The sequence below is a fragment of the Pteropus vampyrus genome, unplaced genomic scaffold, assembly GCF_000151845.1.
Source record: "Pteropus vampyrus isolate Shadow unplaced genomic scaffold, Pvam_2.0 Scaffold173, whole genome shotgun sequence".
NCBI lineage: Eukaryota > Metazoa > Chordata > Mammalia > Chiroptera > Pteropodidae > Pteropus > Pteropus vampyrus.
This window is the reverse complement of record NW_011888954.1, coordinates 249561-277317: the sequence shown is the minus strand read 5'-3', so window position 1 is coordinate 277317 and position 27757 is coordinate 249561. Positions and strand designations below refer to the sequence as shown.

At 42.0% G+C, this 27757-nt stretch overlaps 2 protein-coding genes across 7 annotated transcripts in view; one reads left to right on the top strand and one right to left on the bottom strand.

Moving 5' to 3' along the window:
• The window catches only part of RBKS (ribokinase), an 80779-nt gene that overhangs the window by 44236 nt on the left and 8786 nt on the right, over nt 1-27757 (top strand). For 2 of the 3 annotated variants that reach the window (XM_011370733.2, XM_023536947.1), the window contains exon 7: nt 4899-5087. In XM_011370733.2, the coding sequence (XP_011369035.1) occupies nt 4899-5087 (189 nt within the window). Of the gene's footprint in view, nt 1-4898; nt 5088-5597; nt 6471-27757 lie in introns of those variants that run through there. The other variant, XM_023536948.1, reaches the window with a different exon arrangement.
• Nucleotides 13015-27757, bottom strand: part of LOC105299128 (39S ribosomal protein L33, mitochondrial) — a 35847-nt gene continuing 21104 nt past the window's right edge. For 2 of the 4 annotated variants that reach the window (XR_002782900.1, XM_023536951.1), the window contains exons 4-5: nt 17781-17901; nt 13015-13217 (exon numbers count right to left, since the gene is read on the bottom strand). Coding sequence is in view for 3 of the 4 variants with exons in the window: in XM_023536951.1 (XP_023392719.1) it covers nt 17812-17901 (90 nt within the window). In the remaining variant the exon portion in view is untranslated. Of the gene's footprint in view, nt 13218-17725; nt 17902-27757 lie in introns of those variants that run through there. The other 2 variants (XM_023536952.1, XM_023536950.1) reach the window with 1 other exon arrangement.

Genomic DNA, 27757 nt, shown 5'->3' with positions numbered 1-27757 from the left:
TATCAGTGTATTCATGTTGTATCATTTACTCTGAAGCATTTTAGGAAGAAAATTCCAACATTTCTCCCTTTTAAAGCCAGACAGTTTTAGACCCAGGCTCTCCCGACATCGGGAGGCCGGACATATTATACAATGCAACATGCAGGGATAGAAAGTTAGCAATTCATGAACTATAATGTAATTTTCCATTTGGTTTGAAAGCTGAAAGACAGTTTCTAGGATTTCCTAATCTGCCTTTTTGTGAATTTCATCTCTCAGAACATAAACAAGAAAGAAGACTGCCACAGGAAACTGATTTTAACAAACCACAATTGCATTATGTAATATTTCTGAGCAACCACCATGGCCAGGCTTTGTGCTAAGAAAAAGGAATTATAGGAGATAGTGACCATTTCACAAGAGGTTAGATTATCCTCAGCTGCCAAACTGGCTTAGATTTCCCTGCTAGGTACTTACAGAGCACTGTATTTATTCTTTAAACATTCAACAGTTCAAGTTATTTGTTTAATACTTTTATCTTCTTCCTTAAATTACTAGCCCCGTGAGGACAGGGACATCTGTCTTATTCACCATTGTATCTCCAGTGGCTATCCCTATGTGTATAGTTATCTATTGCTGCACAATAAATTACCCCAAAATTTAGTAGCTTACAACAACTGTAATGATTTATTGTCTCTCACGACCTCTGGGCATCAGGAATTGACACAGGGCACAGCACGGCATGCCTCTCCTCCATGATGTCTGTGGCCCAGAAGACTCAAAGGCTCAGAGCCGGAATCATCTGAAGCCTCCTTCACTCACATGCTTGCTGTCTGATGCTGGCTGCTGGCCAGAACACTTACACATGGCCTCCCCTTGTGTAAGTGTGGCCTGGGCTTCCCTCACAACATGGAAGCTGAGTTTCAACAACCAATATCCAGAGAGAGAGCACCAGGCAGAAGACATGTTGGCTTTTATGACTTAGCTTTGGAAGTCACATAGCATCTCTTCTGGCCCATTCTATTGATTAAAGCAGGAAAATATACCTTGGTCCCCCACCTCTCAATAGAAGATTGTCATTGTCACGGTGTAAAAAGAACATGTACAATGTTATGTATATTTTGATACAGTTATCTTTGGAAATTACCATCTGTTAAACTATAGCTGGCACATAGCACCTAGTAAATGCTTATTGAATGAATGAATGAATGAATGAACACATGAACAAACTCTAGTCTTTGAGAAGACTGATCTGAAAATGTAATCGAAAAAGAAAAACTTTAAAAGCTTAACAGTCTTCTAATCAGAATAATAATGTAAATTCATGCTTTAAGATACTCCCTCTGCTCCACATATACAAACCATTACTATATAAATTTAAAAAGAGATAAAGAAAAGATACTCACGAGCTCAAAATCAAAATAAATAACTCCACAAGCTCAAAATCAAAATAAATAACTCCACAGATCAGAAACGTCACAGAATCACAGAGCATTCTGCCCAGGGCATGTTGGACTCCAGTCCCAGAAGCAGTTATAAGCGGTAGGAAGTTTGCCTCCTATGGGTAATAGGTATTAAACATGCGCCACTCGTGGGAGCTTGGAGCAGTGCCCACTGCTAGAAACCAGAGATGCTGTGCTTGGGCTCCCCTGCTAGCAAAAAAAAGGTAGAGGAAGCTGCTATTCCTGCTGCCAAGACTACAGCCTACATAGGGCTCCAAACTCAACGAGATAGGAGGACAGAGATACTGCCTCTGAGCAGGAAGGAAAGGTACCAAGACCACTGCTGATTTAGTGACTGGATTGGCCATATCACCAACACCAGAACAGGAACTCTGTATTGCCAATATAACACCGTGCTCTGGTTTAGAGACCCTCAGAAGCCTAATGGATGCAACTAAAAAACCTTAGAAAGGCAGGGATAAGCCTGGTGGGAGCTGAAGTGTGAAGTGTGAACACTCTAACTCATAGGGAGCAAGATGAGCCTCCAAGAGAAGAAACACAGTGCTGTGAGAGTTTACCAGTAGAATCAACAATCTAAAGATCAGTCTGCACAAGAAGAAAATTCAAATAATAAAACAATTCCCAAAAGACTTTAAAATAATTATGATTAAGATTGTCACTCATTAAAAAAGAAGAAACCATGGAAGAAAAACAATTGAAATCTTGAAAATGAAAAATAGCATTGAAATTTTTAAGCACTTATTAGAAAGATGAACATTAGACTAGAATGAAGAATTAGTGAATTAAAAGAAAACCTTGATCAATTCACCCAGAAGTAGAAAACTCAATTCACCTAGAAAGTAGCACAGACAGAAAAATATTTTTAAATATTAAAGAGGAATTTAGAGAAATGAGAGATAACTTGACAGACTCCAACATACAGCTACTTGGTGTGGAAGAAGAGAATGAAGGGAACCGAAAAGAGGAAATATTAGAGGAGAAACTGCAAGGTGTTTTCCGCAATTGAAGAAAGGCGTGAGTCCTCAGATCAGAAGTGTACTGAAAGTCACGTGGCACAAATAGCTATAACTCTCTACTAATGTACATTTGATGAAACTACATAAAATCAAGGGTAAAGACAAAAAAATTTTAAGCAGCCAGACAAAAAAAGACAGACTACATATAAAATGATAAGAATATCCAATACTTCTTTGCTTGTAAAAGGAGAAAATGGAAAAACCAAAATATTCATGAAAAATAGAATACATTTTGTTTAAACTATAGTACGTTTCAGTATGGAATCCTGTGCAGTTTTAAAAAAAAAAAAAGTAGAGCTACATACGTCAACAGGAATTAAATACTGTTAAGGGGGGAAAGCACATCTCTAAATAATATATATAGAAGATATTTACCTTCTTTAAAGAGAAATATCTGAAGCAAATAAAGTAAAATTAAGATTTGTCAAAGGTAGATGGTAGGCACATGTCTGTTTATTGCATTTTTTTATGTTCAAATTTTTTCATTAAAGAATAGTTTTTTTTAAGGTTTTTAGAAACCACAAGAAGTCAGTGTTTCTGAAAACAGACCAACTCAAGAGACATTAGTAATCCCAGTAATGAAGATTAATGAAACTTATAAAAACAAAAAAAGAAAATGGCCTCAAAGCCACTTCAGACTGAAAGGGTCTGTGGAAAAAAGATGGTAAGGGATGACACATGGTCAACTTAATGACACCTGTGCTACTGGGAAAACTGAAGCAGCCACTGTGGGGTGATTTACAGGTGACAAAACGGGTTAATCTGGGCACATTCAGAGCTATCCCAGGAAGGGACAGACCCACTCTTAGGAAGAGATAGTATACAGTTAAACTGTAATACATTAAAGACGGAATTTAGTTATAAGCTTTTTGAGTCCAAAAGTATTGTATAATTCATCTAGTCCAGTGATTTTTCGGCTGTCTACCTCAGAACCATTGAGGTCCCTCAGAGATGCTGGAGGGGCGCCTAGGGGATGAGGAAGCAGGGCTGCAGCCCCTCAGTGCTGCGTCAGCCAGAGACCTTTTCATATCCTGGGAGAGAACTGCTGTGCAAGCCTGTCACTGTACAAATCATCCGTGACTTGGGGAAAGTCACAGTTAATTAACCGGTGGAGATCTGAATGTCATGATAACGCTTTTTCTGCTACATAGCAGTGGCTCCGCTACTCTGCTTCCGTCTTCCCTAGCAAAAACAAACAAAAGAAATGAGTGGTATATAAACATGGAAAGCTGTAATTAGTAATATGAGAAAGGCATTGTGGCCCAATAGAGGCCTAGAAGAATTACGTCCCCACATGTGAAATTTACAGGCACGATTTATATCAAAATCATTGGCAGTGGCCCCTTCCTTTCTCCTTTCCTCCCTCCCCACCCTTCCTTTCTTTTGTAGGATTTTCTTTGTTTCCCCTAACATTTTTTCAGTTAAATTTATTGAGGTGACATTGGTTAATAAAATCACGTTTCAAGTGTACAATTCAATAATATGTCATGTATACTGCATTGCGTGTTCACCACCCATCACCATATATTTGACCCCTTTAACTCTATCTACCTTCCCACCCTTCCCTTTGGTAATCACCTGTTGTTTGTGTCCATGATTATCTGTTGGCTTGTCATGTTTGTTTGTTGCTTTCAGCTTTATATCCCACATATATAATGAAATCATATGGTTCTCAACTTTTTCTGTCTGACTTATTTCTCTAAACATGATTATCTCGAGGTCCATCCATGTTGTTGCAAATGGCAGTATTTCATCTTTTCTTATGGCTGAGCAATATTCCACTGTATATATGTACCAGATCTTCTTTATCCAATCATCTATCAAAGGACACTTCGGTTGTTTCCATGTCTTGGCCACCATGAAAGCTTCTGGGTATTTACCCAAAAAATTTGAAAACATTCGTAAAGATTTATGTACCCCGATGTTCCCGCTAACTCTTTATTATGAAAATTACTGTACATACACACACAAAAGCTGAAAGAGCGATACAGCAAATATTCATACTTTCCACATAAACAGTTGTTAACATTTTGTTCTATTGCTTCCCCTCTCCCCGTGTGTATTTTTGTTTTTGTGGAATCATTTGAGAGTAAGTTGCAGATAACATAATAACTCACCCCTAAATACTTCAGCATGCATCTCCTACAAGGAGCCACAATACCATTATCACACCCAAGAAAATTATCGATAATTCAATACTGTCATCTAATATCCAGGCCACGTTCAGATTTCTCTAATTGTCCCAAGATGTCTTTTATAGTTTGTTTGTGTCATCATTGTTGTTTTTTTATTTATTTTCCTGACCCAGTATCTATCAAAGTTCTCCATTGCATTGGTTGTAATGCAAAATAAAGGAGACATTTTCTAGAAAAATCTAATCTGGAAGTGGACCTCAGTTACTTTTCTCATCACTGTTTCCTTTACCTATTGTGTATTCCAGGCTGAGATTCTGACGGGCCTCGCAGTCAGCAGCCCTGCGGCTGCTGGGAAGGCTGCCCTGGTGCTCATGCAGAGGGGCTGCCGGGTCATAATCGTCACCTTAGGTGCCGAAGGATGTGTGATGCTGTCACAGACAGAGCCCGTTCCAAAGCACATTCCCACAGAGAAAGTCAAGGCTGTGGATACCACGGTAGGTTTTTAAATTTCAGAATCATTTTTGGCCCTCGAAATCACCCTTTAGTTCCTAAGATTTTTGCACTTGAATTTTTGGGATCATGAGGTAAAGGCCCTAGGAAGTGATAGGGGGGAAGAGAAGAACAACCGGGCAGGCGAACTGTATTCTAATCCCTCTCTAACTCACTGTAGAACCTTATACAAGTCATGTAACCTGAGCCTCAGTTTTCCCATCCCAAAAATCAAAATATCAGTAAAATTATGCCTTTAGTGGTGATTTGTTTATTGTCTAAAATTAAGCCATCAAGGGGCTTAAATTTTAGACAATAAACAAATCACCACATTTTACGGGCTTCATGTGGAATGAAATAGCAAGGAGCAGTGGTTAGCAGAGCTCATTCTTTCGGCCAACAAATAATAACAGTTAACATTTACTACATGCTTACTGTGTTTCTTTTGTGTACATCTCATTTAATCTTTACAACAATTGTATGAGATGGATGCTATTATTATCCTCATTTTATAGATTCAGAAACTTGCTCAGGATCATTATGCTGCAAAGCAACAGAGCTGGGGTTCAAAACTAGGCTTGTGGATACTGCGTGTGTAAGGCGCTGTGGTGAGGACAAGCAGCTTAAGTGGACAAGTCCTGGCTAGCTACGAAGCAGGGATGACAGGGAAACAAGTTAGAAAAAAGGCTCAGGGTTCCTCTAAAGCTGGAGAAATAAAAATTATCTCTTTATGGCCTAGAATGCAGAAGAGCTGACTAAAAAAGTAAGCACATGTCAGGGACACGAAACGAGCTGAAGAATAAAAATTTTAGGATTTTTATTTATAAGAAAGTGCTGTATAATTATTTGTAAAATATGTTTTGGTTTTTATGCTTAGAAAAGACTTTAAAAATGTGGATCATTTATCAAAAAAGAAGCCTAAAGGGATCTAATGAAGTTTTGGATACAAATATGCTTTGAAAAATAGATAAGTGCAAGGCATGCTTTTATTAGATGAAATTACATCATGACTGCCTTTCAAAATGTGCTTTATCGGGTATTTGATAAATTGTACTTGATGTTGTTGTTCTCTTCATATTTGATCATTTCTGAAACCATTAGTATTTTTCTGTTTTGTCAAGATGAACAGTAACCTGAATTTGAGAAATTTCTCATTAGTTCTGAAATTGATCCTGCATTAGACTAAAACTATTCTAGGTCCTGAACTAAAGTAGAAGAATTTATTCCTCTCTTACTAAAAATGAAATGAAGTGTCTTTGTAAAGATGTCAGGCCTATGGGGGGGTCCCCAAAAGTGGTTTAACCTCGTCTTTCAGTGCCTGTGTCAGTCACGACTCCTGTTTTTGCTCATAAGCAGCAGAAGTACAACAAACGAGCTTACACAGAAAAGGTGTTTGGCGTGCCTAATTAGAAAGTCTGAAACTGTGGTGAATGCAGAGGCTAACCCGTGTCACTGGACTTGCTCGCTTGCTCACTCACTGTGAGGTCTGTTTGCCTTGCAGTGGCAGTCCCAGTTAGCTCCCTGCCCACACGCTGCCCCACGTCATGCCCCATCTCTGGTGTCAAATAAAAATCAAAGAACTCTTATCAGAGGATGGGACATCAATGCTTGTCAGAAAAAACAACCCATACCCACCACAGAGCACGCGTATGAAAACACACTGCTTGGGCCTGGGACTAAATGATGAAGAAACTAGCCTTGGAAATGTTCAAATTTGAGTCACTATCAATAATCAGACTAGAAAACAGAATAATTTCATGTTGAAGGACTGGATTTCATAGATCGTGACAGACGACAACTTTGAGGATCTTAAACACGGCGATGTGCACCAAGGAACTGTTCACTTTGTTTTGTGCCCCTTCATTTGGTTTCTTTGCACTTGCAGTTAATTTCTAGGTTTCATGAAAGGTGAAAAGCAGTCTGTGTTCAGAGGAGGAACGAATTACTTAATGCTCAGAGGCGGGAGATAGAGAATGGGATCAGGAAGATCCGGGCACTGGATCAGGATCAGCAAGTTTTTTCTATAAAGAGCCAGATAGTAAAGTTTGAGGCTTCAGAGGCCATATGCATTCTTGCTCTGCCACAACTACTCAGCGCAGCCATGGTAACATGAAAGCATGCATAAACAACTTTTATTCTATTGGAATCAAGTTGGCACTAGTTACAAGTAGATTTTTTTAAGTTAAAGTGTTAATGGAATCATTAGGACAAAAACTAAAAAGAAGAAAACTAAAAGAAATAAGGGAATTAAAACTGAACACTAGAAAATTCGAAAGACACAGTAATGGAGGAATAGAGGAATAAAAAAGCTACTGGAAGATATGCTAGTGAAAAATGAGGGATAAGACTGAGACAAAGGAAAATGTGGGGTCCAGGAAACAGGTGCTACACAGGAAACAGGAGAGAAGTCAAGGATGAGGAAGGGAAATCCCGGGACAGCAGCCATGCGGCAAGCCCGTGACCAGTCAGTGCGGATGAGAGCGGGAGAGTGGAGGGCTCGGAGAGAAATCCACCCCCAGAAACAAACGAAAAAGAAAAAAGAAAGAAATAGTGGAATATTCAAATGTTTGAATATGCCCAGAGATTTTTAGTTTTCTTGCAGAATTTGAGGACAAAGTAGTAATTAATATGTAGAAAACTGAGGAAATGAAAAAAAAAAAAAAATGAGGCAAATTTTTTTCCCCTAGGTCATCGGGGGTCTAAAGGGGAAACATATGATTAAGTAAATGTAATCTTACTACACCACTTGGCTGTGAATTCATAGTCATAACAATGTAAGTCCAATTATTGATTCAACCAAAAATGGAGATTATAATCGTATTGTGAAGATGGAAGGATAAAGTGAGTGTGTGTTCGTGTGCACATGGAGGAAGATAAGAGAACTAGATGCTCATCTTCCACAGTTGGAAGTCAAGAGATAACATCTAAAACTGATTTTTAAAAATAGCAGTATAAAACAAAATAGCAGTATAAGCATATTACAGAAATAGAAGATAAATACCAGAAGAAACCACTAAAAGAATTTAAAGTATTTGCCCCATGGAAATGATTGTGGAGAGAGGTGGGGCATTAACACTTTAAGCCTGTTCTTTTGAGACTATGTGTATGGATGGCTCTGATTTTTTTAATGACAAAACACAATAAGATACCACTTCACACCCACTAGGATGGCTATAATCAAAAATAGGTAATAACAAGTGCTGACTAGTATGAGTAATTGGAACCCTCAAACAATGCTGGTAAGAATGTAAAATGGAATAGTCACTTTGGAAAACAGTCTGGAAATGCTTCAAAAAGTGAAATTTAGAGTTAGTTACAATATACCTACTTCTAGGTATATCCTCAAAAGAAATGAAAACATATGTGTACACACAAACTTATACATGAATATTCATAGCAGCATTAGTCATAATAGCCCAGAATTAGAAACAACCCAAATTTTCATCAACCAATGAATGTTAAACAAATTGTGGCTTGCACTGTGGGGGAAGAAGAAAACTTCCTCTACCCTTCTAGATTCTTCCAGCTGGTCTAATAATTAAATCGACATGAGATAGAGAAATGAGAAAACAATCAAATTTAATTGCATGCATATGTATGGGAACCCCACATACGTGAGAGAGTCAGAGGCCCCACGTCCATGAGAGGTTCCTAGACGGAGAGTTAAAATGAAGTACATATGACATTCTGAGCTAAGGAGGAGGTAAGGCACCTGGGGGCTTCAGAGGGGAGGGAGATCATTCATAGGATAAGAAGAGCAGATGTTCAGTAACTAGAAGTTTGCCCTGCCCTATAGATAGGTCATAAAATGTTATTTCTGGTGATAATTCTTATTATGGGCAAGGCCCCAAATTTAAATTCTTTAAGGAAGAGGTAAAAGTTTCAAGTGAGCCCGCAGGGTCTCAGTTGCCTTCGGCTCAAAATAATTCACATGTAAAGGAACACATCTTGGGGAGGCCTGTTCTGAACTCCTTCATGTCAGCTATGGCATGAATGAACATCCAAAACATTATGCTGAGTGAAAGAAGCCAGACATAAAAGGCCACATATTGTATGCGTCCATTTATCTGAAATATCCAGAATAAGCAAATCTATAGAAACCAAGTAGACTGAGAGTTGCCAGTGTGTGAGGAGAGGGGAGAATGGAGAGTGACTGCCGATGAGTACAGGGTTCCTCTCTGGGGTGATGAAAACGTCCCGGAATGGTGATGGTTATACGGTCTTGCGGATATACTAAACACCACTCAACTGTGTATCTTTGAAGGGCGAATTTTATGGTTTGTTAATGTTATCTCAATTTAGAAAACAAAAGTCAAAAAAAAATAACAAAAAGATCCATCTAGGCACTTCACTAATGAATGGATACGCTTGTGATAAAGAATCTTCCACTTAATTGCTCTACTGAGTCTACTGAATGGGCTCTCAACATCCCCCCAGTGGAGCAGGGAACAAGGGTAGTTATTTTCTGGGTGTAGACTCTCCCTCAGCTTTTTTATGCTTTCTTTGTCCTGTCCTCCAGTACTCTCATTATTAAAATCCTTGCCTGTTCTGCACACAACTGTTCAGCCTCTTCATAAGTCTGATGAAGAGGAGATAATTCACATGGTGAGGCGAGGAACCCCTGAGAGGCATTTCCTTCTAAGCAAATGGGCTCCTTCACTTTTCTGTCAAGAGGGTATTCCTTGCTCTCAGTTGGTTTGTAACTTTCTCACTTTTCTCCTCCTAATCCTTACGATGCACACCTTTAAAAAAAATCATGTCGTGAATTGTCAATCATACTTCAGTTTTATTTGTCAATCATACTTCAATAAAGCTGGGAAAAATTAAACAAGTAAGTAAATCAGGGATGGTGTGGATGGTGGAAACAGCTTTAGTTAGTTGGCACATTGACCACTTGAGACCAAGAGCCTGCCCTAGAAGGAGCCATTTCCCATTCTACGTCGATACGTGTGCAGACTGCTATATTCAGTTTTGCCTCAGTGTTAATAGTTGGATATATCACTTCTATTTTTACATCCGTTTTCCCGTTGTACTAGAGTGAGATGGTGGCAGTGGCTGCAGATGTCCTCGGCTCAGTTTGGAAGACATGACAGATGTGTCTCTTTTCCCATCTCTCTCTGCATCTGAATCTCAGCCTCAAAATGACATGGCGCACATGTCTTCACTCCGGTCCTTCAACCTGAGGGTTAGGGGCTTCGCCTTCTTGTGTTCATCATAACACCAATAACCACTTCATGGTCAGAGTCACGCATGTTTAAGCGTGATCGTTTAAGACTGTTGTGCTAGTGTGATGTAATATGTGGTAACACTAATTATCCTTGGCCTGTAAGTGCTGTAAAATTATATATAAATTGCTTTTCTACACGTAAATGGTTATGTCCTAGAATCTCCACTGACACTCTAATTTTGAGAATTCATCCCCTAGACTAAATCTGTCTTCTCAAGAATCGCTCACTTTATAATAAATCATCTTAATTCAGGGCATATAAGTAAGCTGAGAGTAGTCAAGAGCCAGGGGCACCAGGGTTCGCTAACCTATTCTTTATTTCTCTTTCTAGCTATAATATTTGAGTCCTGTAGTAGTCACAGTTGCTGATAAGGCACTAGCTATTTGTAATTAAAAACATATTTTAAAATCTGGGGAAAAAACCACCAAACTGTTATGATCATTACTCATGGGAAAGAGAATAGAATGGGGGGGAAGGTGTTGTAAAGGAGGACTTCTACTCCTACTCCATATTCTTCTGAATTGTTTGAGTTTTTCCACAACCCTGTATTTTTCATGTATTACTTTGAAATCTGGGGTAAATATAACTTTGGGACATAGGGGGAAAATATTTGGAGCCACATCTAGCAAATAAAATAGGTGATGTAATTTCTAAAAGAGTATTCTGGGCACCATTCTCACAAAGGAGCCAGTAGTTGGCTACAATTCACTCTTGGTCTCATAAAGAACCTCCCAAGTGTTCCAGAACCTCTATGGCAGTGGGCTGAGTGGCCCTTGGACTTCAGATGACTTCTGAATGGAGCGTCCCCTATTGCCAAAGAATAAGTTCTACATTATCTTTAGATCCAGGGCACGTGAACCTCCTTAAGTCTGGATATTTAACTACACGCTTTTGACAATTTTTTGTTCTTAATCTTTCTTTAAAAAAACTCCCTCAAAAATATGTTATTTCATACAGTTTCCCTTGGAAATATCAGAATAAATGTCAAAGCTGCGCTGTTTCTGTTTGTCACTCCAATGCACACAGATCTTCAAAGTGACTTTACTCATGTTCAAGTTTTCTTTCTGAATGAGTCTGCTTATATATCTCAGTTTAACTCTTCAGCCTTCATTCTCACAATAATATATTAAATGATCCAGATTCTGGTTTTTGCCACATTTCTTGGTCTTTATTAATTGAGGACCTGGAGGAGTTGTAAAAGGAGCCAGGCCTTAGGTGATGCCTCATGTTTAGGTGCTTAACAGTTCACATACGTGGTCGTTCAGGTATCTCCTATTTGAAATAGACCTGAATGGAATGGCTAACGAGGGATGGAGGAACACATGTAACACAGTTTTTTGGACTGAATTGTGTATCCCTTCCAAAATGCAAATATTGAAGCCCTCACACCCAATGTGACTCTGTTTGCAGGTTAGGGCCTACAAGGAGGTAATTAAGGTTAAATGAGGTCATAAGGACGGAGCCTTGATCCCATAGGATTCATGTCCTTCAAGAGACACCAGAGAACTAGCTCTATGTGTGCACTCGAAGAAGAGGTCATGTGAGCACACAGCAAGATGGTGGCCACCCATAGGCAGGAGAAGGGGCCTCAGAATGAAACCTACTATGGCAGCACCTTGATCTTGGATTCCTAGCCTCCAGAACTATGAGAAATAAATTACTGTTGTTGAAGCCACCCAGTCTGTGGTATGTTGTTACGTTGGCCCAAGCAGACTAACACATAAAAGAAGAAAGCAAATGAACATGCTTCGGAAGTGACCTAAAGTGAATACTGAAAAATCATCTGTTCTGTGAGGAGAAAATAATCTGATGTGAACTAAACAGGATCAGCCTAAATCACCTCTTTGGTGAAATATCTCAAGAGTTTTGCATACGGTTTAACTGTAATCATTGGTCCCAGCGGGTAAGGGCAGATGATATCCTGAGTTCTACTCCTGATTTAGCCATTAACTAGAAGGCTACTGTGGGCAAATGATTCAGTATGTTTGGGGCTCAGGGTGTGCATCCAAAAATGATGCATCTGGAAAGGGTGACCTCCGAGGCAACCTCTGAAATTCCGGATTCTTACGGATTTTCAGGAATGAAGATTCTCTGGCTGATAATGAAAAGCCAGAAAATTCTTCTGTGCCAGGCAGGCATTGTGCTGGACTCTGTGCATCAGCTCACACGTTCAGAACAACCCTGCAAGGTGGGGTTAATGCCCATTTTATACAGGAGGAACAATGCTCCGAAAGGACCCGGCTAGAGTCATACAGCTAGAAAGCTGGCGGAGCTAGGAATTGACTCTAGGTCTGTCTGTCTGTCTGCTCGGGTCTAACATTCAAGTGCTCTCCACCATACCATTCTGCCTCTTGATTTGGTAGCAGTCTACGTAGCCTTCACTCTCAAACTATTTGGCATTTCAGCACTGACTTTCCTTGTCACTTGTCATGATACAGGCTTCTATAATTGCTCCATTTCTCTAGATATTGAGAAGCTGCCAGATCTTGCAAAGGCACCATTTGCTTACAGTGGAGTGCAGTGCAGTGCAGCCTCTCTTAAATGCAGTAACCCATGTAGATAGCTCTAAAAACAGTGCCTGGCACACGTAAACACTTAGTATGTGTTCTTTCTCATTAGTAGGACACTACGTGGCTGATTGTTCACTTCACCGGGATCATTTGGGGATACCAGGTACCATGTACCAAGAGCTTGCATCACTCACCATTACACAGAGTGGGGCGACCTTGGCTCTGTACACTGCTGGAGGGCAACCCGGGTCCCACTGCCATGCAACTCCAGCATCTCCCTACACAGGGCAAGGAGCTGAACTGCACGGACAGCAGCGTGGCACAATTGAGCTAGTCCAGACCTTACAGGTTCCTGCACAGATCATGCTCATTTATTCTTGTCACTGAATGGCCAAACCTAGAAGAGAGGTACACCACCCTTAGAGACTACACCAAACCATCTTTTCATTAAACTTCTTTAAATAGGGGCCCGAACTGCTAACTAGAGAGGCTGGTGAAAAGGAAATCTCTTTTTTTTTTTTTTTTTGAGCATTCCCAAACTATCTCTCTAGTTTAACAAAAGAAACAACACTCCTCCTTCCCTACCTAGTAAACTCCTACCCATCTTCAAGGTCCAGCTCAGAGGGCACTTTGGGGGCAAACCCAGTGCTTAATACAATGCTCGGTATGTAAAATTAGGTCCTCCTGAACTAACGAAATCATTCCGGTTTCTTCTGGAAAGATAACTAGTGTCATGTGACAGTCACTTAGCCTCACTAAGCCCCAGTGTTCTCAGGGGACTGGAGGATCTGCAGGATTCCTTATGTTCCTTAAATTCTACATTGCATCTGCCGAGGGAAAGAATAAATCTCAGATACAAATGCTCTTTTTTTTTACCAACTTGAAAACAAGATAATTACCCAGTTTCCCATTTTAAAATATATCCTTAGATTGTCTTACCTGCATTCATAGAAAGGCCAGACCAAAAACACTAAATTACAGAGGGTAAATGACATCTCTGAAATTGGCATCATAAAATAAAGTAAACCCAAGTGAGGCTCTGAAATAGCCATCTTAACCTTAGGAATTATATCAATAAAGGGACGTGACATCCGTACAAACTCTACTGACTCTGGCTGCCAGAAAAGATGAAGACGACAAAAAAAAAAAAAAAGACAGAAGACAAGGTGATTGCTAAAGAGACTGATGGACAAGGCATAAAACATCTGTCATGCCCCAGGGGGCATATTAGCTCTATTATTTTACTTTCACATCAGCAGATCCCCTCATTTACTAGCTAATCAGGCAGAATTAAATATTTTAAATTATCTTTCTTAATCCTGCATGTGATCCGTTGAAAACCCAGGACTCTAAAAATCTAATTGTAACTGCTTACCAGAAATGTCATCTTCACTTTGAGGAACTGAAACAGGGCCAAATACAAGTCTATTTTTTCCATTTTCCTTAAGTACTGTTCCACAGCCAGAACTGGACATGCATGTACATGTGCCTCAGGCTGTACATCTTAGGGACTCCCGGGGGTACCTGGGAACACTGGCCTTGCTTCGGAACTCAAATATGGCCAGAGACTAAAAGAAGAGCAATGATAGTAGAGAAGAAAGGCATGGAGGTAGAGGTAGGATATAGAGGGGAAAAAACAACTTTTTAAACCTTAGTGAAAGTCAATACAGCAAAATCTAAATCTAGATTTAGTGTTTTGTGGACCTAGACAGTACCTAATTGAAGGGACAGGAAATAGTCCTTCTCCCAGTAAGAAGGGATGGTATGAGGCTGTGGCAGCTTGTTTACCCATCTACAATTAAGACTTCTTTTCCTCTTAGCTTCCTACACCTAAGCCCCACTTCTCCCCACTCCTTAAGTAGCCTCGATATCGGCGTGATACCATGGCAGTGAGCCAGAGGTCTGCTCCTGCTCGCTTTCTAGAATGCTACAGTAGTGATCTCAGGAGCAAACTGCCAGGCCTGTACTGCAGGTCTTAGTGGTTTTCATTGTGTGGCCATATTTCTTGGGTAGACCTGAAATGAGGAGGTGAGAAAACCATCTAGAGCCAACCTGTAGAGCCTCGTGAGTTGGAACCATGCCCACTGCCCTCAGCGACCATTGCTGCTGATAGAGGTGGACAAGGAAATGTAAAAACACGTGTGGTTCACAGCTTGCTGCAATTTGTCTGCCCGTTGTGTGAAAGTATGTGTGTGTTGTAGGTTGCCGGTGTGTATACTTTGTGTATTATCTATGTTGATGTGCTACGTGCAACTACACTGTTAGTGGCATGAATGCCACGTGTTTGTATGCATGTATATGTGAGTAGAATGTCCTACAGTGGGACAGTGTTTAAAGAGGCAACTGGTCACTCTCACTTTCCTCCTATTTATATTCCTTTAAAAACTATAGGAGTGCTCTATCCTACAGTACAACCCTTGAAAAAGCTATGTGATTTGGGGATAGAGGGGTTCCAGAGATTAGGTGAATTATATCTCCCCTGAGAGATTCTCTAAAATCTGAAAGTTTTATATCCTTTTCCTTCCCTGGTCAAAACAAACCAGATTGAGAAAAGAAAGATCATGGTTACATTTGCTAGAAAATGACTTCCCCGTGACTTCCTGTTTCCTAGTTAGGAAAATCATTTTCCTCTACTTAGTCTTCTCTTTAACTCTTAGTTTTAGCATGTAGGAATCTAATTGTATAGGTTACTTTGTAAATGAATATAATTTGTATCAAATACTTAAACTTACTACTTCCCTCAGTAATCCCAAAACCAGTTTATCTTCCTTCCTTCTTTATAAATTATGAAATATTTCAGTTATACTGAAAAATATAAAGAGTAATATCATGAACACTCACGGATCTACCACCTAACTTTGTTAATTCTTAATGTTTTGCTTTTTTGCTTCAGGTAGTTTTCAAGAAATAAAACATTACACCTTTTGCTTAAGGTGCTTCAGTGCTATGAAGATTCAGCCTATATCAGAACTTAGCTTTTAGGAACACGTTCGAACAGGAGGATAGTATTATTTTGTAAGAATTTCTCCTGGTTTTTGCCATTCTGCAGTTTTACTACAATGAGTCCAGATCTGAATTTATTCTTATTTATACTGCTCATGACTCTTTATTCTTCCTAAATCTCTCAGTATTTGTGTTTCTCATCAATTTTGAAAAAAACCTTAAAATCATTTTATGATTGCTTCTTCCCTATTTTCTCAATCTTCTCCTTCTGGAACCCCTAGTGGGTATATGTTAGACCTTCTCTTTTCTATTCTCCATGTCTCTTTTTTAAATTACTTGGGTTCTCATTCTCTTTTCTCAAGCCATGAAGAAGAGAACTGTAGAGCTCTGAAGAGTAGAAAGCTGCCAGTTCTCCAGGTGGATGGAGGTGGGGACATTCCTGAGTTACAGCCTCAGATGCCAGGACTTAGAGGGCTTTCTCTGTTTACCTGCTGACTTTCCAAATGATATGTCTACTCTGTGTTGGCTATTCTTCATGTCTTTTAAAACTGCTAGAGAGAGAAGACTAAAATAGGGTTTGTTCACAGTTGGGATCCAAGGCTGCCTGTCTCTTTATTCTTGGTGCCATAGTGGATGAAACAGAAGTGGCTTTTAGGACTGCAAACAGTCCTTTAAGAAATGGAAAAGACTCTCGTGGTAAATGATGGCAAAATGGGGTGAGGAGCACCCCACTGTGTACTCATTTATTCAGCACAGTTTATTTGAATTTTCTGCATGCCAAGTGGCAGGCGTGTGCCAGTGTAAATAGGGACACACTGGTCTAATATAACTGTCCCTGGCCACAAAGAGCTTAAGTCTAGAAGTGTATGTAGCCCACACAGTCAGGAAAAGAAGTGCGTGATGGGGGTGCACCTGACGTGCTGCGAAAGGGCAAGTGAGGGGCCCTGAGGAGCATAAGGAGCCTGCTCTGAGCAGGCAAGGGAAGGAGGTGAGCTGAAGGATGAGCCAGCTTGGTGAAGGGTAACCCAGGCAAAGGCAACAGCTCATGAAACAGCCCAGGGCCAAGAAGGCATGTTGTGTCTGCGCCTTTTCAAGTTGCTCTGTTTGGAAAGAGCTTCAAGTACAAGAGGATGGTAAAGCCTCATAGGGGTGGGTTGTGGAGGGCTTTACTTGCCATAACTGGGAATCTGCACTTTCTCCTGAGGGCAGTGGGGAGCCATTGAAGAGTTTAAGCATGGGGTAGATTTGTACTTTATAAAAGGATGGACATGGCTGCAGTGTGAAGAACACAGTAGAGATTATAATACGGGAGGCAGGGAGAACCATCCGGACTGTTGCACTGATCTGGTGAGACATTATGGCAGCCTGGACTAGGGAGGAGATGCACCAGGGATGTTGAGACGTGGGTTTAGGAACTCTTAAGAATTCAGAGGATATCATGGTAGTTCATTTTATTTTTAAAAAAAGGGGGGAGTGAGGGGGACAAGGGGGGAGGCTAAGTAAGATGCTTATTTCATGGTCAATACAAATAGATTGCTCTACTAGTCTCAATGGTTCTCAGCATTTTTTTGAGCCCTGACTCACCTAAAAGCTAAAATCTACTCTAATTAGAAACAGTTCATACCATCACATATTCTGCAGATGGCACAAGAAGCAATTTACAAAACATAAAATAAAATGATGCTCAGGTGATTCCCACGTGCCCTTCCACTGGGTATGCCTGGCTGCCTGCCGCCCCCATTTTGGGGAATAACTGATCTACTCAACAGAGAAGCATTTGGAACAGAACTTTATCCTTCACTTAAAGTAAATAACATTCGAAGGAAACTCTTTTGCAAAATAACGCTAGTTCAGCTCTCTCGCCCTATCGTCGGTGCCTTATACACTAGCTTACTCCCAGTAGAAACACAGCCTTCACGTACCTACACACTCTCCCCCGATGTAATGACACATGAGCCAGTATGTGATGAATATGAGTTTTATAGAGAAAATAACAGGCATTCTAGCCAAGACATACACAGTTTGTTGTGAATCATCCACACCAGCTTTCAGCAGTTAGATTCGCAGAACAATTGCTCAGTTCCTTCCTTCATTTTCACAGTGTAGACCTGGCCCAAGACCCAAGAGTGAAGCAGCAACTGTAAGGAAACAGAAACATTATAAATAGCCCAGAGTACCCTTCTATAACAGAAACTGCCTGCTGACTTTGTGGCCTAACAGCTCAAGCAAAAAAGGATATAAATACAATATTGTGCAATGACTAATTACTCAAAATTTTGTGCATCAGCAGAAGTGGAACCTGTGGTTGGTGCTAATATTATCAAATGCCTTTGCTGTTTAATAATCTGGTAGCTCTATATTGTTTAGCATGCAATCTTCACAAGGAACAATGATTTTACTTCAAGTACCTCTCACTGAAATAAAAAAGCAGCTGTTAGATGAACGTTTGGCAGAAAATGTTTCAGTGGAATCTTTTGTGAGATACTAAATCATATTGGATTAACTGTTTTCTGTCTAGAATAGTGGAGTCACAAAGAAAAAAGATTGCTGACCACAGAAGGCCAGTCTTTGGAACCCAGTGAATCACTAACAGACATTTTAGTTTTAAGTGCTGTTGTATTCACCAATATATAAAGTTATTTATATACAAAGCTTCCATTAATATTGCCTGAAGAATGGGCCTTTTTTATTCCGGCTTTAGCTCATACTCAAGATTCTACTTCTTTCATTAATAATGGAATTCTTTAAATTATAGAATAAATTAATCTACCACAGACATTTTGGCTAGAATGGGGTTTTTAACCAGTCTTAAGTCTGCCAGGCCATTCTCTGTGGCTAGCCAGAAGAAAGAGCAGTGAGGGCCGTGACTGAGAGCAGTGCCTGCTGAGCACATGTCAGCCCTGCCCAGGAACCTGAAGAGGGGCTAGGGCAGCTCACTAGGCCCCTGGCTTCATGGCCTACCCACTCCCAGAGCAGGGCCAAATCCCACATTGACGACAGACCCTCATGTGTTCTCCAAGCTGGCCTACCACTGGTCAAACTGGGGCTGTACTGAAGACACCCTGACATCATGACATAGCTACTGGGCACGGCCAGTTTCAGCCAAAGAAGATTATAATCAACCGGCTTTCATGTGGCCATTTCGATTTAAGAACATTTTTCACATTAAATTATTGTAACTAAAGCATAAGATTTTGCTCTTTTCTGAACTATCAACCAATGTACAAAGCAAAGAGCTTCACTTTATCCCAAAATCCCACTCTGTTCTCTAGTAGCTGAATTTTAATCGACATGTTGAAAATTGAAAGATCAGTGTCATCCTGTGATACCGCTTACAGTCTCTTGGGGCTGTGAAATGCTGCCCTGAACGTATATAGCCCCCCACCCCGATGATTTTGTATTGAACCCCCATTGATCTCTCTCTGTTTTCATCCATCTAAATGAAAGGAGGCTTTAGCCCCATAAATCTCATTCCAGATGGAAATGCATAATTCAAGAGAAATACTGATGTCAAAGAAAAGAAGGCACACCAATTTGTGTCAGCAGTTGCTTTAAATTAAAGAGGGGTACACGGAGAGTTTAATGTAATGTAGAATTGAAAATAAAATTAGAACCAATATTTAGGCAGCCCTCCACCTCTTTCTTTTCCCTGCTGTGACACAAAGGATTGACTCCCAGCTTAAGTACTTAATGTAGTTCATTTTCTTTTCTGCCAAAATCTTTTTCCCCATAAAATGCTGCATGTTTATCTTTGGCATCCAAAATTAGATCTTTTCACCTTTTCCATTCTACTCACAACAGAAAAGTCAGGGTAGGAAAAGTCAAAGTTTTCCCCTCACCTTCCACGCCTATCACGTTTACAACAACTGCTGAACCAGTCTGACTAGTTCGGCTGCTGTACATAGCTATTAATTCTTCCTTAATACTGATTCTCTCTAATGTGCGTGTCACCTCCATGGCTTCTTTTCTCTTCCTAAAGCTGGAAAGGTTGACAATGAACATCTCACACATGTATCACTGTGCTCCCCCCTTAATAGTAGTCACGTTGGGAACCTTCACGTTTAGTCCAATCAAACTGCCACTGTTCAAACCTTCTGGGGGGCTCTTTATTTGAATTTCCTTCAGAGCTGGTGTTGTTCTTTATAGTTGCCCATTGTTTTTGGCCACTGGCGGAATCCCCCTAGCTTGATGCCCCATCCTAATCATTAGACTTGGTTTTAAATGAGTCACTCTTTTCAGAAATAAATTCCTTAGAATAATGGTTCTCAAAGTGTGGCCCTGGACCAGCCAGGTCAGCATCACCTGGGAACTCATTAGAAACACAAATCTCGGCCCCATCCCAGATTTAAGGGATCAGACACTTTAGGGCTGAAGCCTACCTATCTGCTCAACAAGCCCTCCAGGCAATTCTGAAGCACACTCTAATCTGGGAAATGACTTAGAAGATAAAATATTACCTTCACTGAGGATAGTCAAAGATGTGCTGCAGACTTTAAAGGTATTCCAAAAAAGAAGTTTCAAAATCTTTGTGAGTAAAGTTGGACTACATGTGTGCCCTGACTACTCTAGTGGAGACTGTCCTTCAAGTGAGGGGCCCCGGTCCTGCCAGCCAGGCATTTGACCTTGAGCAAGTTCTTACGCTTGGTTTCTCATCTGGAAAGTGAAAGACCTACCCTATCTACCTCCTAGACTTGTAATGAGATTCAAAGTGAATCACATCCACAAACATGCTCTGTAAACCAGAAAGTACTGTGAAAAAGTGAAAGTTATGTCATTCTGCAGACCGGATTCTGGTAGTCCGAGCATTATGTCAGGGCGAAGAGCTGGGAGAAGGCCTGTATTGATCATTTCTCTAGTCAGATCCACCTTTTGGTCTATATAATGACTGCTGATTTATCACCTTGGTGAATGTGTCTCAGATTCTGCCATTTCAGCCCACCAATTTATCTGATGTTAAGACAGGAAAAATGTTGCCTGATGCCTGATTAGTAGCTACAAGGGGCTACGAAAACATATCCATTTTCATCCTGCTGTTTTCTGTGGGAAGCTTCAGATCATTAAAGACGGACATGTATGTGGGCACTGAAGCTCTCATGCTCAGAACTTGTCACACACTAGCATAGAAAGGGTCTGTGCTGAAACCGCCCATCCCATCCCTGTGTGAGGGAGTCATGACCTTCAAGAAGGAAACTAAGTGTCCAGTGCCACACATTAATCATGCAAAGAGGAACAAAAAGAAAATCCCTCAAGCAAACCAAATCTATAGAAATCAAGATTTACAAACCAGACCAGTTAATATGCATGTGCTTGAGAAGAATGTGGGTAGATTTTACTTTCATGGTTAGCCTTTATAAACAACTTCACCATAAGAATTCTTAAACAGCCAGCTCCTGGTACATTTTTAATTTAACTTTAAAACTTTACAGCGTACTTAGTGAACATATCTGGGCAGGAAGGAAGCTCAACCTGTTGCCACAGTGCTTATGGGAACACGGTTTTAGTAACACAGAACAGTCCCCACTAGGCCATCATCAACTTCACTTTCCACACAAAGTGCCAGCTAAAATCAAGAGATCAGGTATGACTCTAATTGGTTAATTATGATCAAATTATCAGTTAAAATTATGGAATAAGATATTAATTATGGAATTAGAATATGAAATTATTTCATTCAAAAATGTGTACCTATCTAATAAACCTACAGAGACAGAAGATTAGTGCTTCTTAAGCCTGGGATTTTGAGGGGAATGACGAGTGACTGTTAATGAGTGCAAGGTTTATTTAGGGGAGGCAAAAATTTCTAAAATTAGATTGTGGTGATGGTCAACCCTGTGAATGTACTAAAGAACGCCGAATCGTATATTTTAAATACACAGATTATATGGTATGTGAATTATATCTCAATAAAGCTGGGTTTTTTTTTTAAATCAAATAGCTAATAAGTTTTAGAGCCAGGAAAATATCATGTCTATTTAAAAGGCAAAAATAAAAAACACATCAGAACTGTGCTGCATGCAGTTTCATAAATGATTAATATGAAATCATGATAATTTAAAATATATTAAGGCAGAAAATACTTGCTATTTCTTTTAATCACAGAGTATTTTAAGAGCAGACTATCTCGGCCTAATAATTGAAATTCAAATGTAATAAATTAAGGTGGCTAAGAGAAGCCAAAGTCATGGACATCCATGACATAATGATTTGTCATGTTCTCTACAGATTTATTTAGAATAAAAATCAGCAGCACTTTCACAATAATAAGAAAACTGGATACTCACTGTCCATCAAGATGTCCCTAAACTGATCTGTTCAGGGAAGGCTAGCTTGTTGAGGTTGGGAAGGATGTGACCTCATCCTTATGATGTAAATATGCACTGATAAGAGGAGATAGAAATATTCAGATCTGAGCTGTGAAACAGGGCTCTTGTCTTGTGTAAGCAGCATTGTATCTCACGGTATGTTTATCAGACCACTCAGTCTTGTCTGCCTAGGAGAGAACCTTTGCACGTTTCCTGTCTTGGAAAGAAGATAGGCCAGGCCACACTAGTTCTAATCTCCTCACTCCAGGGCATGGACTTGCCCAAGGCTCACTGGTGGCCATGGAGACTGCAGACTGTGGTAAACAAGAGAGGAACTGGCTGGGAGATGTAGGAATTTCTGGCTCAGTGGAAACAGCAGGGAGCTACTGACACCTGCCTTGCAACTGAGAGCTTGGTTAGGGCTTCCTAATGCCCTGGAAGACCCTGACGGGGCCACTGGCGGTTCTTTGGAATGAGAGGCCCTACTTTAGTGTTTCTCAAACTTTTTTTATTACTTGCCTCCCACCCACTCCAAGGAGCCCTTTACAATTTGCTTTTCTAATTGCCCTCTTCTCCCATGAAACTGTAATAACACAGATATTCTCTCTTCTTTCCTCCTTTCTATCTATCCATCCATCTATACCTATCTATCTATATCTGGTTATGTACTGTGGCCCTTTGGAGAGCCACAAATCATTGCATCTAAGATGTTTTTCACCACAAAGCCCTCCCTCACCCCTCAAGCATGAGTATCTCCCACGAGGAGATACCGCCCCAGCTGAGAATGCACGCCCTGGATGGAATGACGGGTCTAGGCAGGGCCTTTCTCCTACTCACACTCGAGCTAGTGGTAAAGTTGGTCACATGGAGAAGTTGGATCAGGTGGCCCAATGTCCATCACTAACCAGGATACGCCCCAACTTCAGGTTCCATCCAGCACAACTAGAGAAATGTCCTCCAAAATCACATTGTCCCTGCACTATCTGTTTAGGCCGCCTGCCATGCTCCGGACTCTGCTACCACCCACCTCCTCTCCCTTTGCCCCGTGGTTGGCTTGCTATAATGGAAAATGGGGTGGTCCACCAGAGCAGCCCTCTTGGTAGAGACACACAGCTTTCCCCGCCAGCAGGTCACCCTCTCCCCACGCTGTCCTCCGGCCCTTCCCAGCCCTAGGCCTCTCCCAGAAGCCTTGCTAATCATTCTCTCTCTGTCCTTGGGTCCCAAATGAAAGCCTCGCACTGACAAGAAGAACCTTTATACTATTCCGTTTACATTTCTTTAATCTCCTACTCGCAACCTCTTTAAAGATCTGGTAAAGTATTTCTCCTGCCCCCACAGAGGAATGGATTTCAGAGACCCCAGCACATACAGACGGCCACTACTGGAACTCTCTGCAGCCTGGCCTCCCCTGTAATCAAGAGTCATAGGACACTTGCTTCTGCCTTGTCTGCCTCTTCCTGGCTGCGAAGGCATTCCCGGATGCATTCATCCTTCTGCTCTGAGCTGGGAACAGCTACCAATCATAGCATAAGCCCTTGCCCTAGGATCCACAGGACCATGACCCTCTCTGTTCCTTAGAATCCTTGTCTGGCCCCTTCGGACCTAGGTCATGGGCTTTCATTTCCAAAAACATGAGCAAATTAAGGGCCCTCTGAGATGATATCATCTAGTCTACCCCACCTTTGCCGAACGCCCAGCTTTGCTCCAGGCACAGTGATCTGCCTCCTCACATACATTATCTAATTCAGTATTTACAATAGACCTATGAGGTAGGTTCTCATTTTACAGATAAATAGTCACGGAAAGGTTGAGTAACTCACCAGAGCGGTGAAATCAGGGCTTAAACCCAGGTCCATCTGACTCTAAACCATTTGCCACATTGTCCCAGTTGAGGAAAACATTTTTCCCAACTGTCACAGAGGGGCTCATGGTAGGTGTCAAGATAATGAATTTACTGTTATTAGATGGCACAGCCAACAAAAAAAGGGGAGAAGGCAGGATTTAAAACCAGGTTTGTGCGTCTCCCAAGCATCATAACACCACGTCGCCTGCCAGCCCGTGATCAACCCTTTAAGGACAAAGAATGACTTTTCCTTTCCCAGGCCCAACCAGACATTCATGCCTCAACTTCCTGAAAACAGGAACAAGGCAGAAGCCGCATTCTTGGAACTTGGAAGAGCAAAGCAGGACTTGCCACCAAGCCAGCCTGAGGGCAAGCCACCTCGGCAACTGCTACAGCCCTGCCTGTGTGGGGTGACAGCGACAGGGACCCTGGCGGGTTAGAGTCATTCTTGCTCCCTTTCTTGAGCCCCCTGCGATATCCTTTTTTATAAAGAAGAAACTGACTTGGGATTGAGTCATATTTCATCCATTTGCCTTTGCCTTGGCCTCTAAAACCACAAGCCTGGCTAAGGAATTCAGGTCCACAGTGTAGGCTTTGAATAGCTTTGTGTAGGGAGAGGTTTTGAAAAGAAAGGAAAGTGGTATCTACTTGTCAGATGGAATGTGTTAAGACATCGAGGAGGAATGCAAGGGCCTTAACTGTGAGGGTCCCTCGGCAGTTTGGGCGATGAATCATCCGCATAGTGTGGGCACAGATTCCTAACAAATGAAGCCTCGTGATGACATCATTGTTGCAAGATCGTCTGAGATCTGTTGTTGCCGCCTGACCATTTCTTACCTTAGAGATTTTCATCACATGGGTTTTTTCCCCAATTACACTTACTACTCATCAAGGCTTCCAAGTCATCCTCTTTTCTATCAGCTGGAATTTGGCAAACTAGGACTTTCACAAGTCTGTCTCATTGGCATCCCTCCAAGGGCATTCTTGAGACAACATGTGCTCCTTGCCTGATCACTCAGCACCCATCCTCCTGACGGTCCCTGATTTAGTCAGCACCTCAAACAGTGGTGAGCCTGGCATGTGCTAGTCCGAGGGCATGGAAGTACTGAAGCCCAAGGAGGAAGGCAGGCGCATCAAGGCAGGTTCCTAACCCACGCTCCTGGGATCAGGGAAAACAGTGCTCTGACTGTAGTACCAGTCAGCAAACACGTGATGACTTAGTTAACATCTGAGCTGAGTCTTAGGAGATGAGTAGGAATTAGTCTAGGGAAGAGTCAGAGCTGAGATATCTCCATGAATGAAAACCCAAGGTTCCATATGTGAACAGGAAGAAGTATGAGATGAAACTGGGAACGTGGGCTAGGGAGCCTCATGTGCCATGCTAAGAAGCTAAAATTTATCCTAAGAAAGATGAGAAACATTCAGAGGGCTCTGGGCATGGAAGCGAGGTGGCCAAATGTACAGCAGTGTAGAGGAGGGGTTGGGTGGGGCCAGACTGCAGGCAGGGAGACTAGTTAGGAAGTTAATGTGGTCCTCCAGAGGTGATGTATGAAGCAGGGTGGTGAGAGGAGGGATAGAGAGCACAGATTGGAGAAATATTCAGCACTGAAACTTGGCAACTGGTGGTTAATTAAGTATATGGGCGGGAGGTATCTAGAAGACCCCCAGATTTTCAATGCAGAGGTGCTACACACCGAAAAGATAAGAGGAGGCCCTTCATAACTACTGTTCAAGTAGTTGCGAGTTCAATTCAGGCATGCTGAGTTAGAGTTGCCTGCAAGAGACATGAGGCTGGTTGAGCGGACTCACAGGTAGCTATGTGAATCTGAAGACAGAGAAGAGTCTGAGCTAAAAATATTGACTTCGGACTCATCGTATTCATAGCAGTTGAAACTATAATTGCATCATAGTTGAGACACCCAAGAAATTATGGGGAATGAGAAGGACAATGGGCCAAGGACAGAACCCAAGGAAATACTGATATTGATGGTGTAGGAGGAGGAAGAGGGACCTGTGATAGAGACAAAGAAGAAGGGTCAGAGAGACACAGGGACCCAGAAGAGTCCCTTACTGCTCTGTGCTTCTCTCCCTCCTAAACCTTCCACCTAAGCCCTCTGGCTGTCCTAGTCCTCATAAGCAAACTCTTCTATATCCATAACCCCCTGTACAGCCCTTGCAGGCGACAGCTGCTCCTGATCACAAAGCTTCCAGGCATCCCTCTTCCACCCTCCTGTAGAGATTTCTGCATCTCTGAGGCTCATGCAATTCAGTTATAAAGCCTTGACCTCCTTTCTCGGTCATTCTCTGTTTAAGACTCTGACATCGACATCACCACTCTTCTCTCCACTCCAATGCTACCAGTATGTCACATGACTTCAGTACCATGAGGGTGAACCACCACCAAGTCTCACAGTTCCTAGACGCCCTCACCTCCAGTGACTCTTCACTTCCAGCCTCCCACTCCCATGATGACTCCCAGGAAATGGTTAACACCTGGCACTGCTTCAGTTCTGTGGGAATAAACCTCACTTCCTACTCTCTGACCACAACCAGCTTTCACCTCTTCTCCTACGCTTGTTCTCACTTTCCTTAGCTCTCTCCATTTTTCTCGGACCTGCTGACCGCCTCCTGACCTCTCTTCCTTCCTTATCCAGGTTGGACTCTCGGGTTGTTCATCTGAAGTATTCTTTCCAAAGCCTTGGCTTCATTCGCACCCTCTCTCCTTCCCCAACACCTGCCCAGGGCAACTCTAGTTCACATTCTCTTCTCTAATACTGTCCCGAGCACACAGAGGACGATAGGTCCCCATACAGAGAGGGACGTCCTCAGAGATCCACGGCTTTCACTCTCTCATCCCTGTCATTCTTCATCACTATAGAAAACACAAGCCCTTCCCATAGGGAAATAGGAAAGTTTGAGCAGTAGCCAAAAGCCCAATCTTTCTCTCCCAAAATAGCTTCTCCACCTGCTCCGTTGCTGGATTTCCACAGATATCCGTGGTACAACTCTTGACCACCGTTTACCACCTTGATTTTCACCTTGGGCAAGTTATTTATTTAACCTTGAATCCTAGAAATTCCCCAGGGTTGCTGCCAGTGTCTGTGGTACTTTGTGCAAATTAGAAGGTGTCCCTCTGGGTAGGCACACAGCTTGGTGAACTAAGCATGGCCTGCAGGCCCATTGTCACCCTTCACCTGGGTACCCGTCCACAGTGCCACCTTGTGTAACCACACACTGCAGCCCCAAGTTTGTCTGCCTCCACCGGGTTATTGTTGAAATAAAGATAACATGCACAGCACCCAGCAGAGCGCCTGACTCTGAGTGGAGCCTCGGACAAAATAGCTAATGTAGACCACTCGGACTTCGGTTAGCATGTAGGTGCGCTCTCCTGGGGTGGCACCTTTACAATTTTACTGCATTTCAAGCATTTCCTGCCAGCTCCGTGGGCTTTTTCGGTGCACTCCTCTCATCAGAGAGCAGAGCCCTAAGAGATTGATGCGTGAGCTGGTAAGTTCAGTGAGGGAGCAGACCCATGGGCACAGTCAAGGGCAAGGTGCAGTGGGAGGGAATAGGGAGTGGGGCAGTTTGACAGAGAGGATGGGAGGAGAGGGAAACGAGCGACCAACCTCCCCAGGGCAGCACTGCCTTAGGGCCCAGCCGCAGAGGCCCCCGCCCCAACTGCACACCCCAGTGGTAGGTGCTGTCCTTAGGAGTGCCCACCGCTCAGACTCTCCCCTTAGGGGCCTCTTCCCAGCTGCTCATGAGTATCACCCCTGCCCCACCAGCGCTGCAGAGTGCCCGAACCCCTCCACTAACGCCACTAGCGGGCTTGGGTATTCTAGGGCGGGT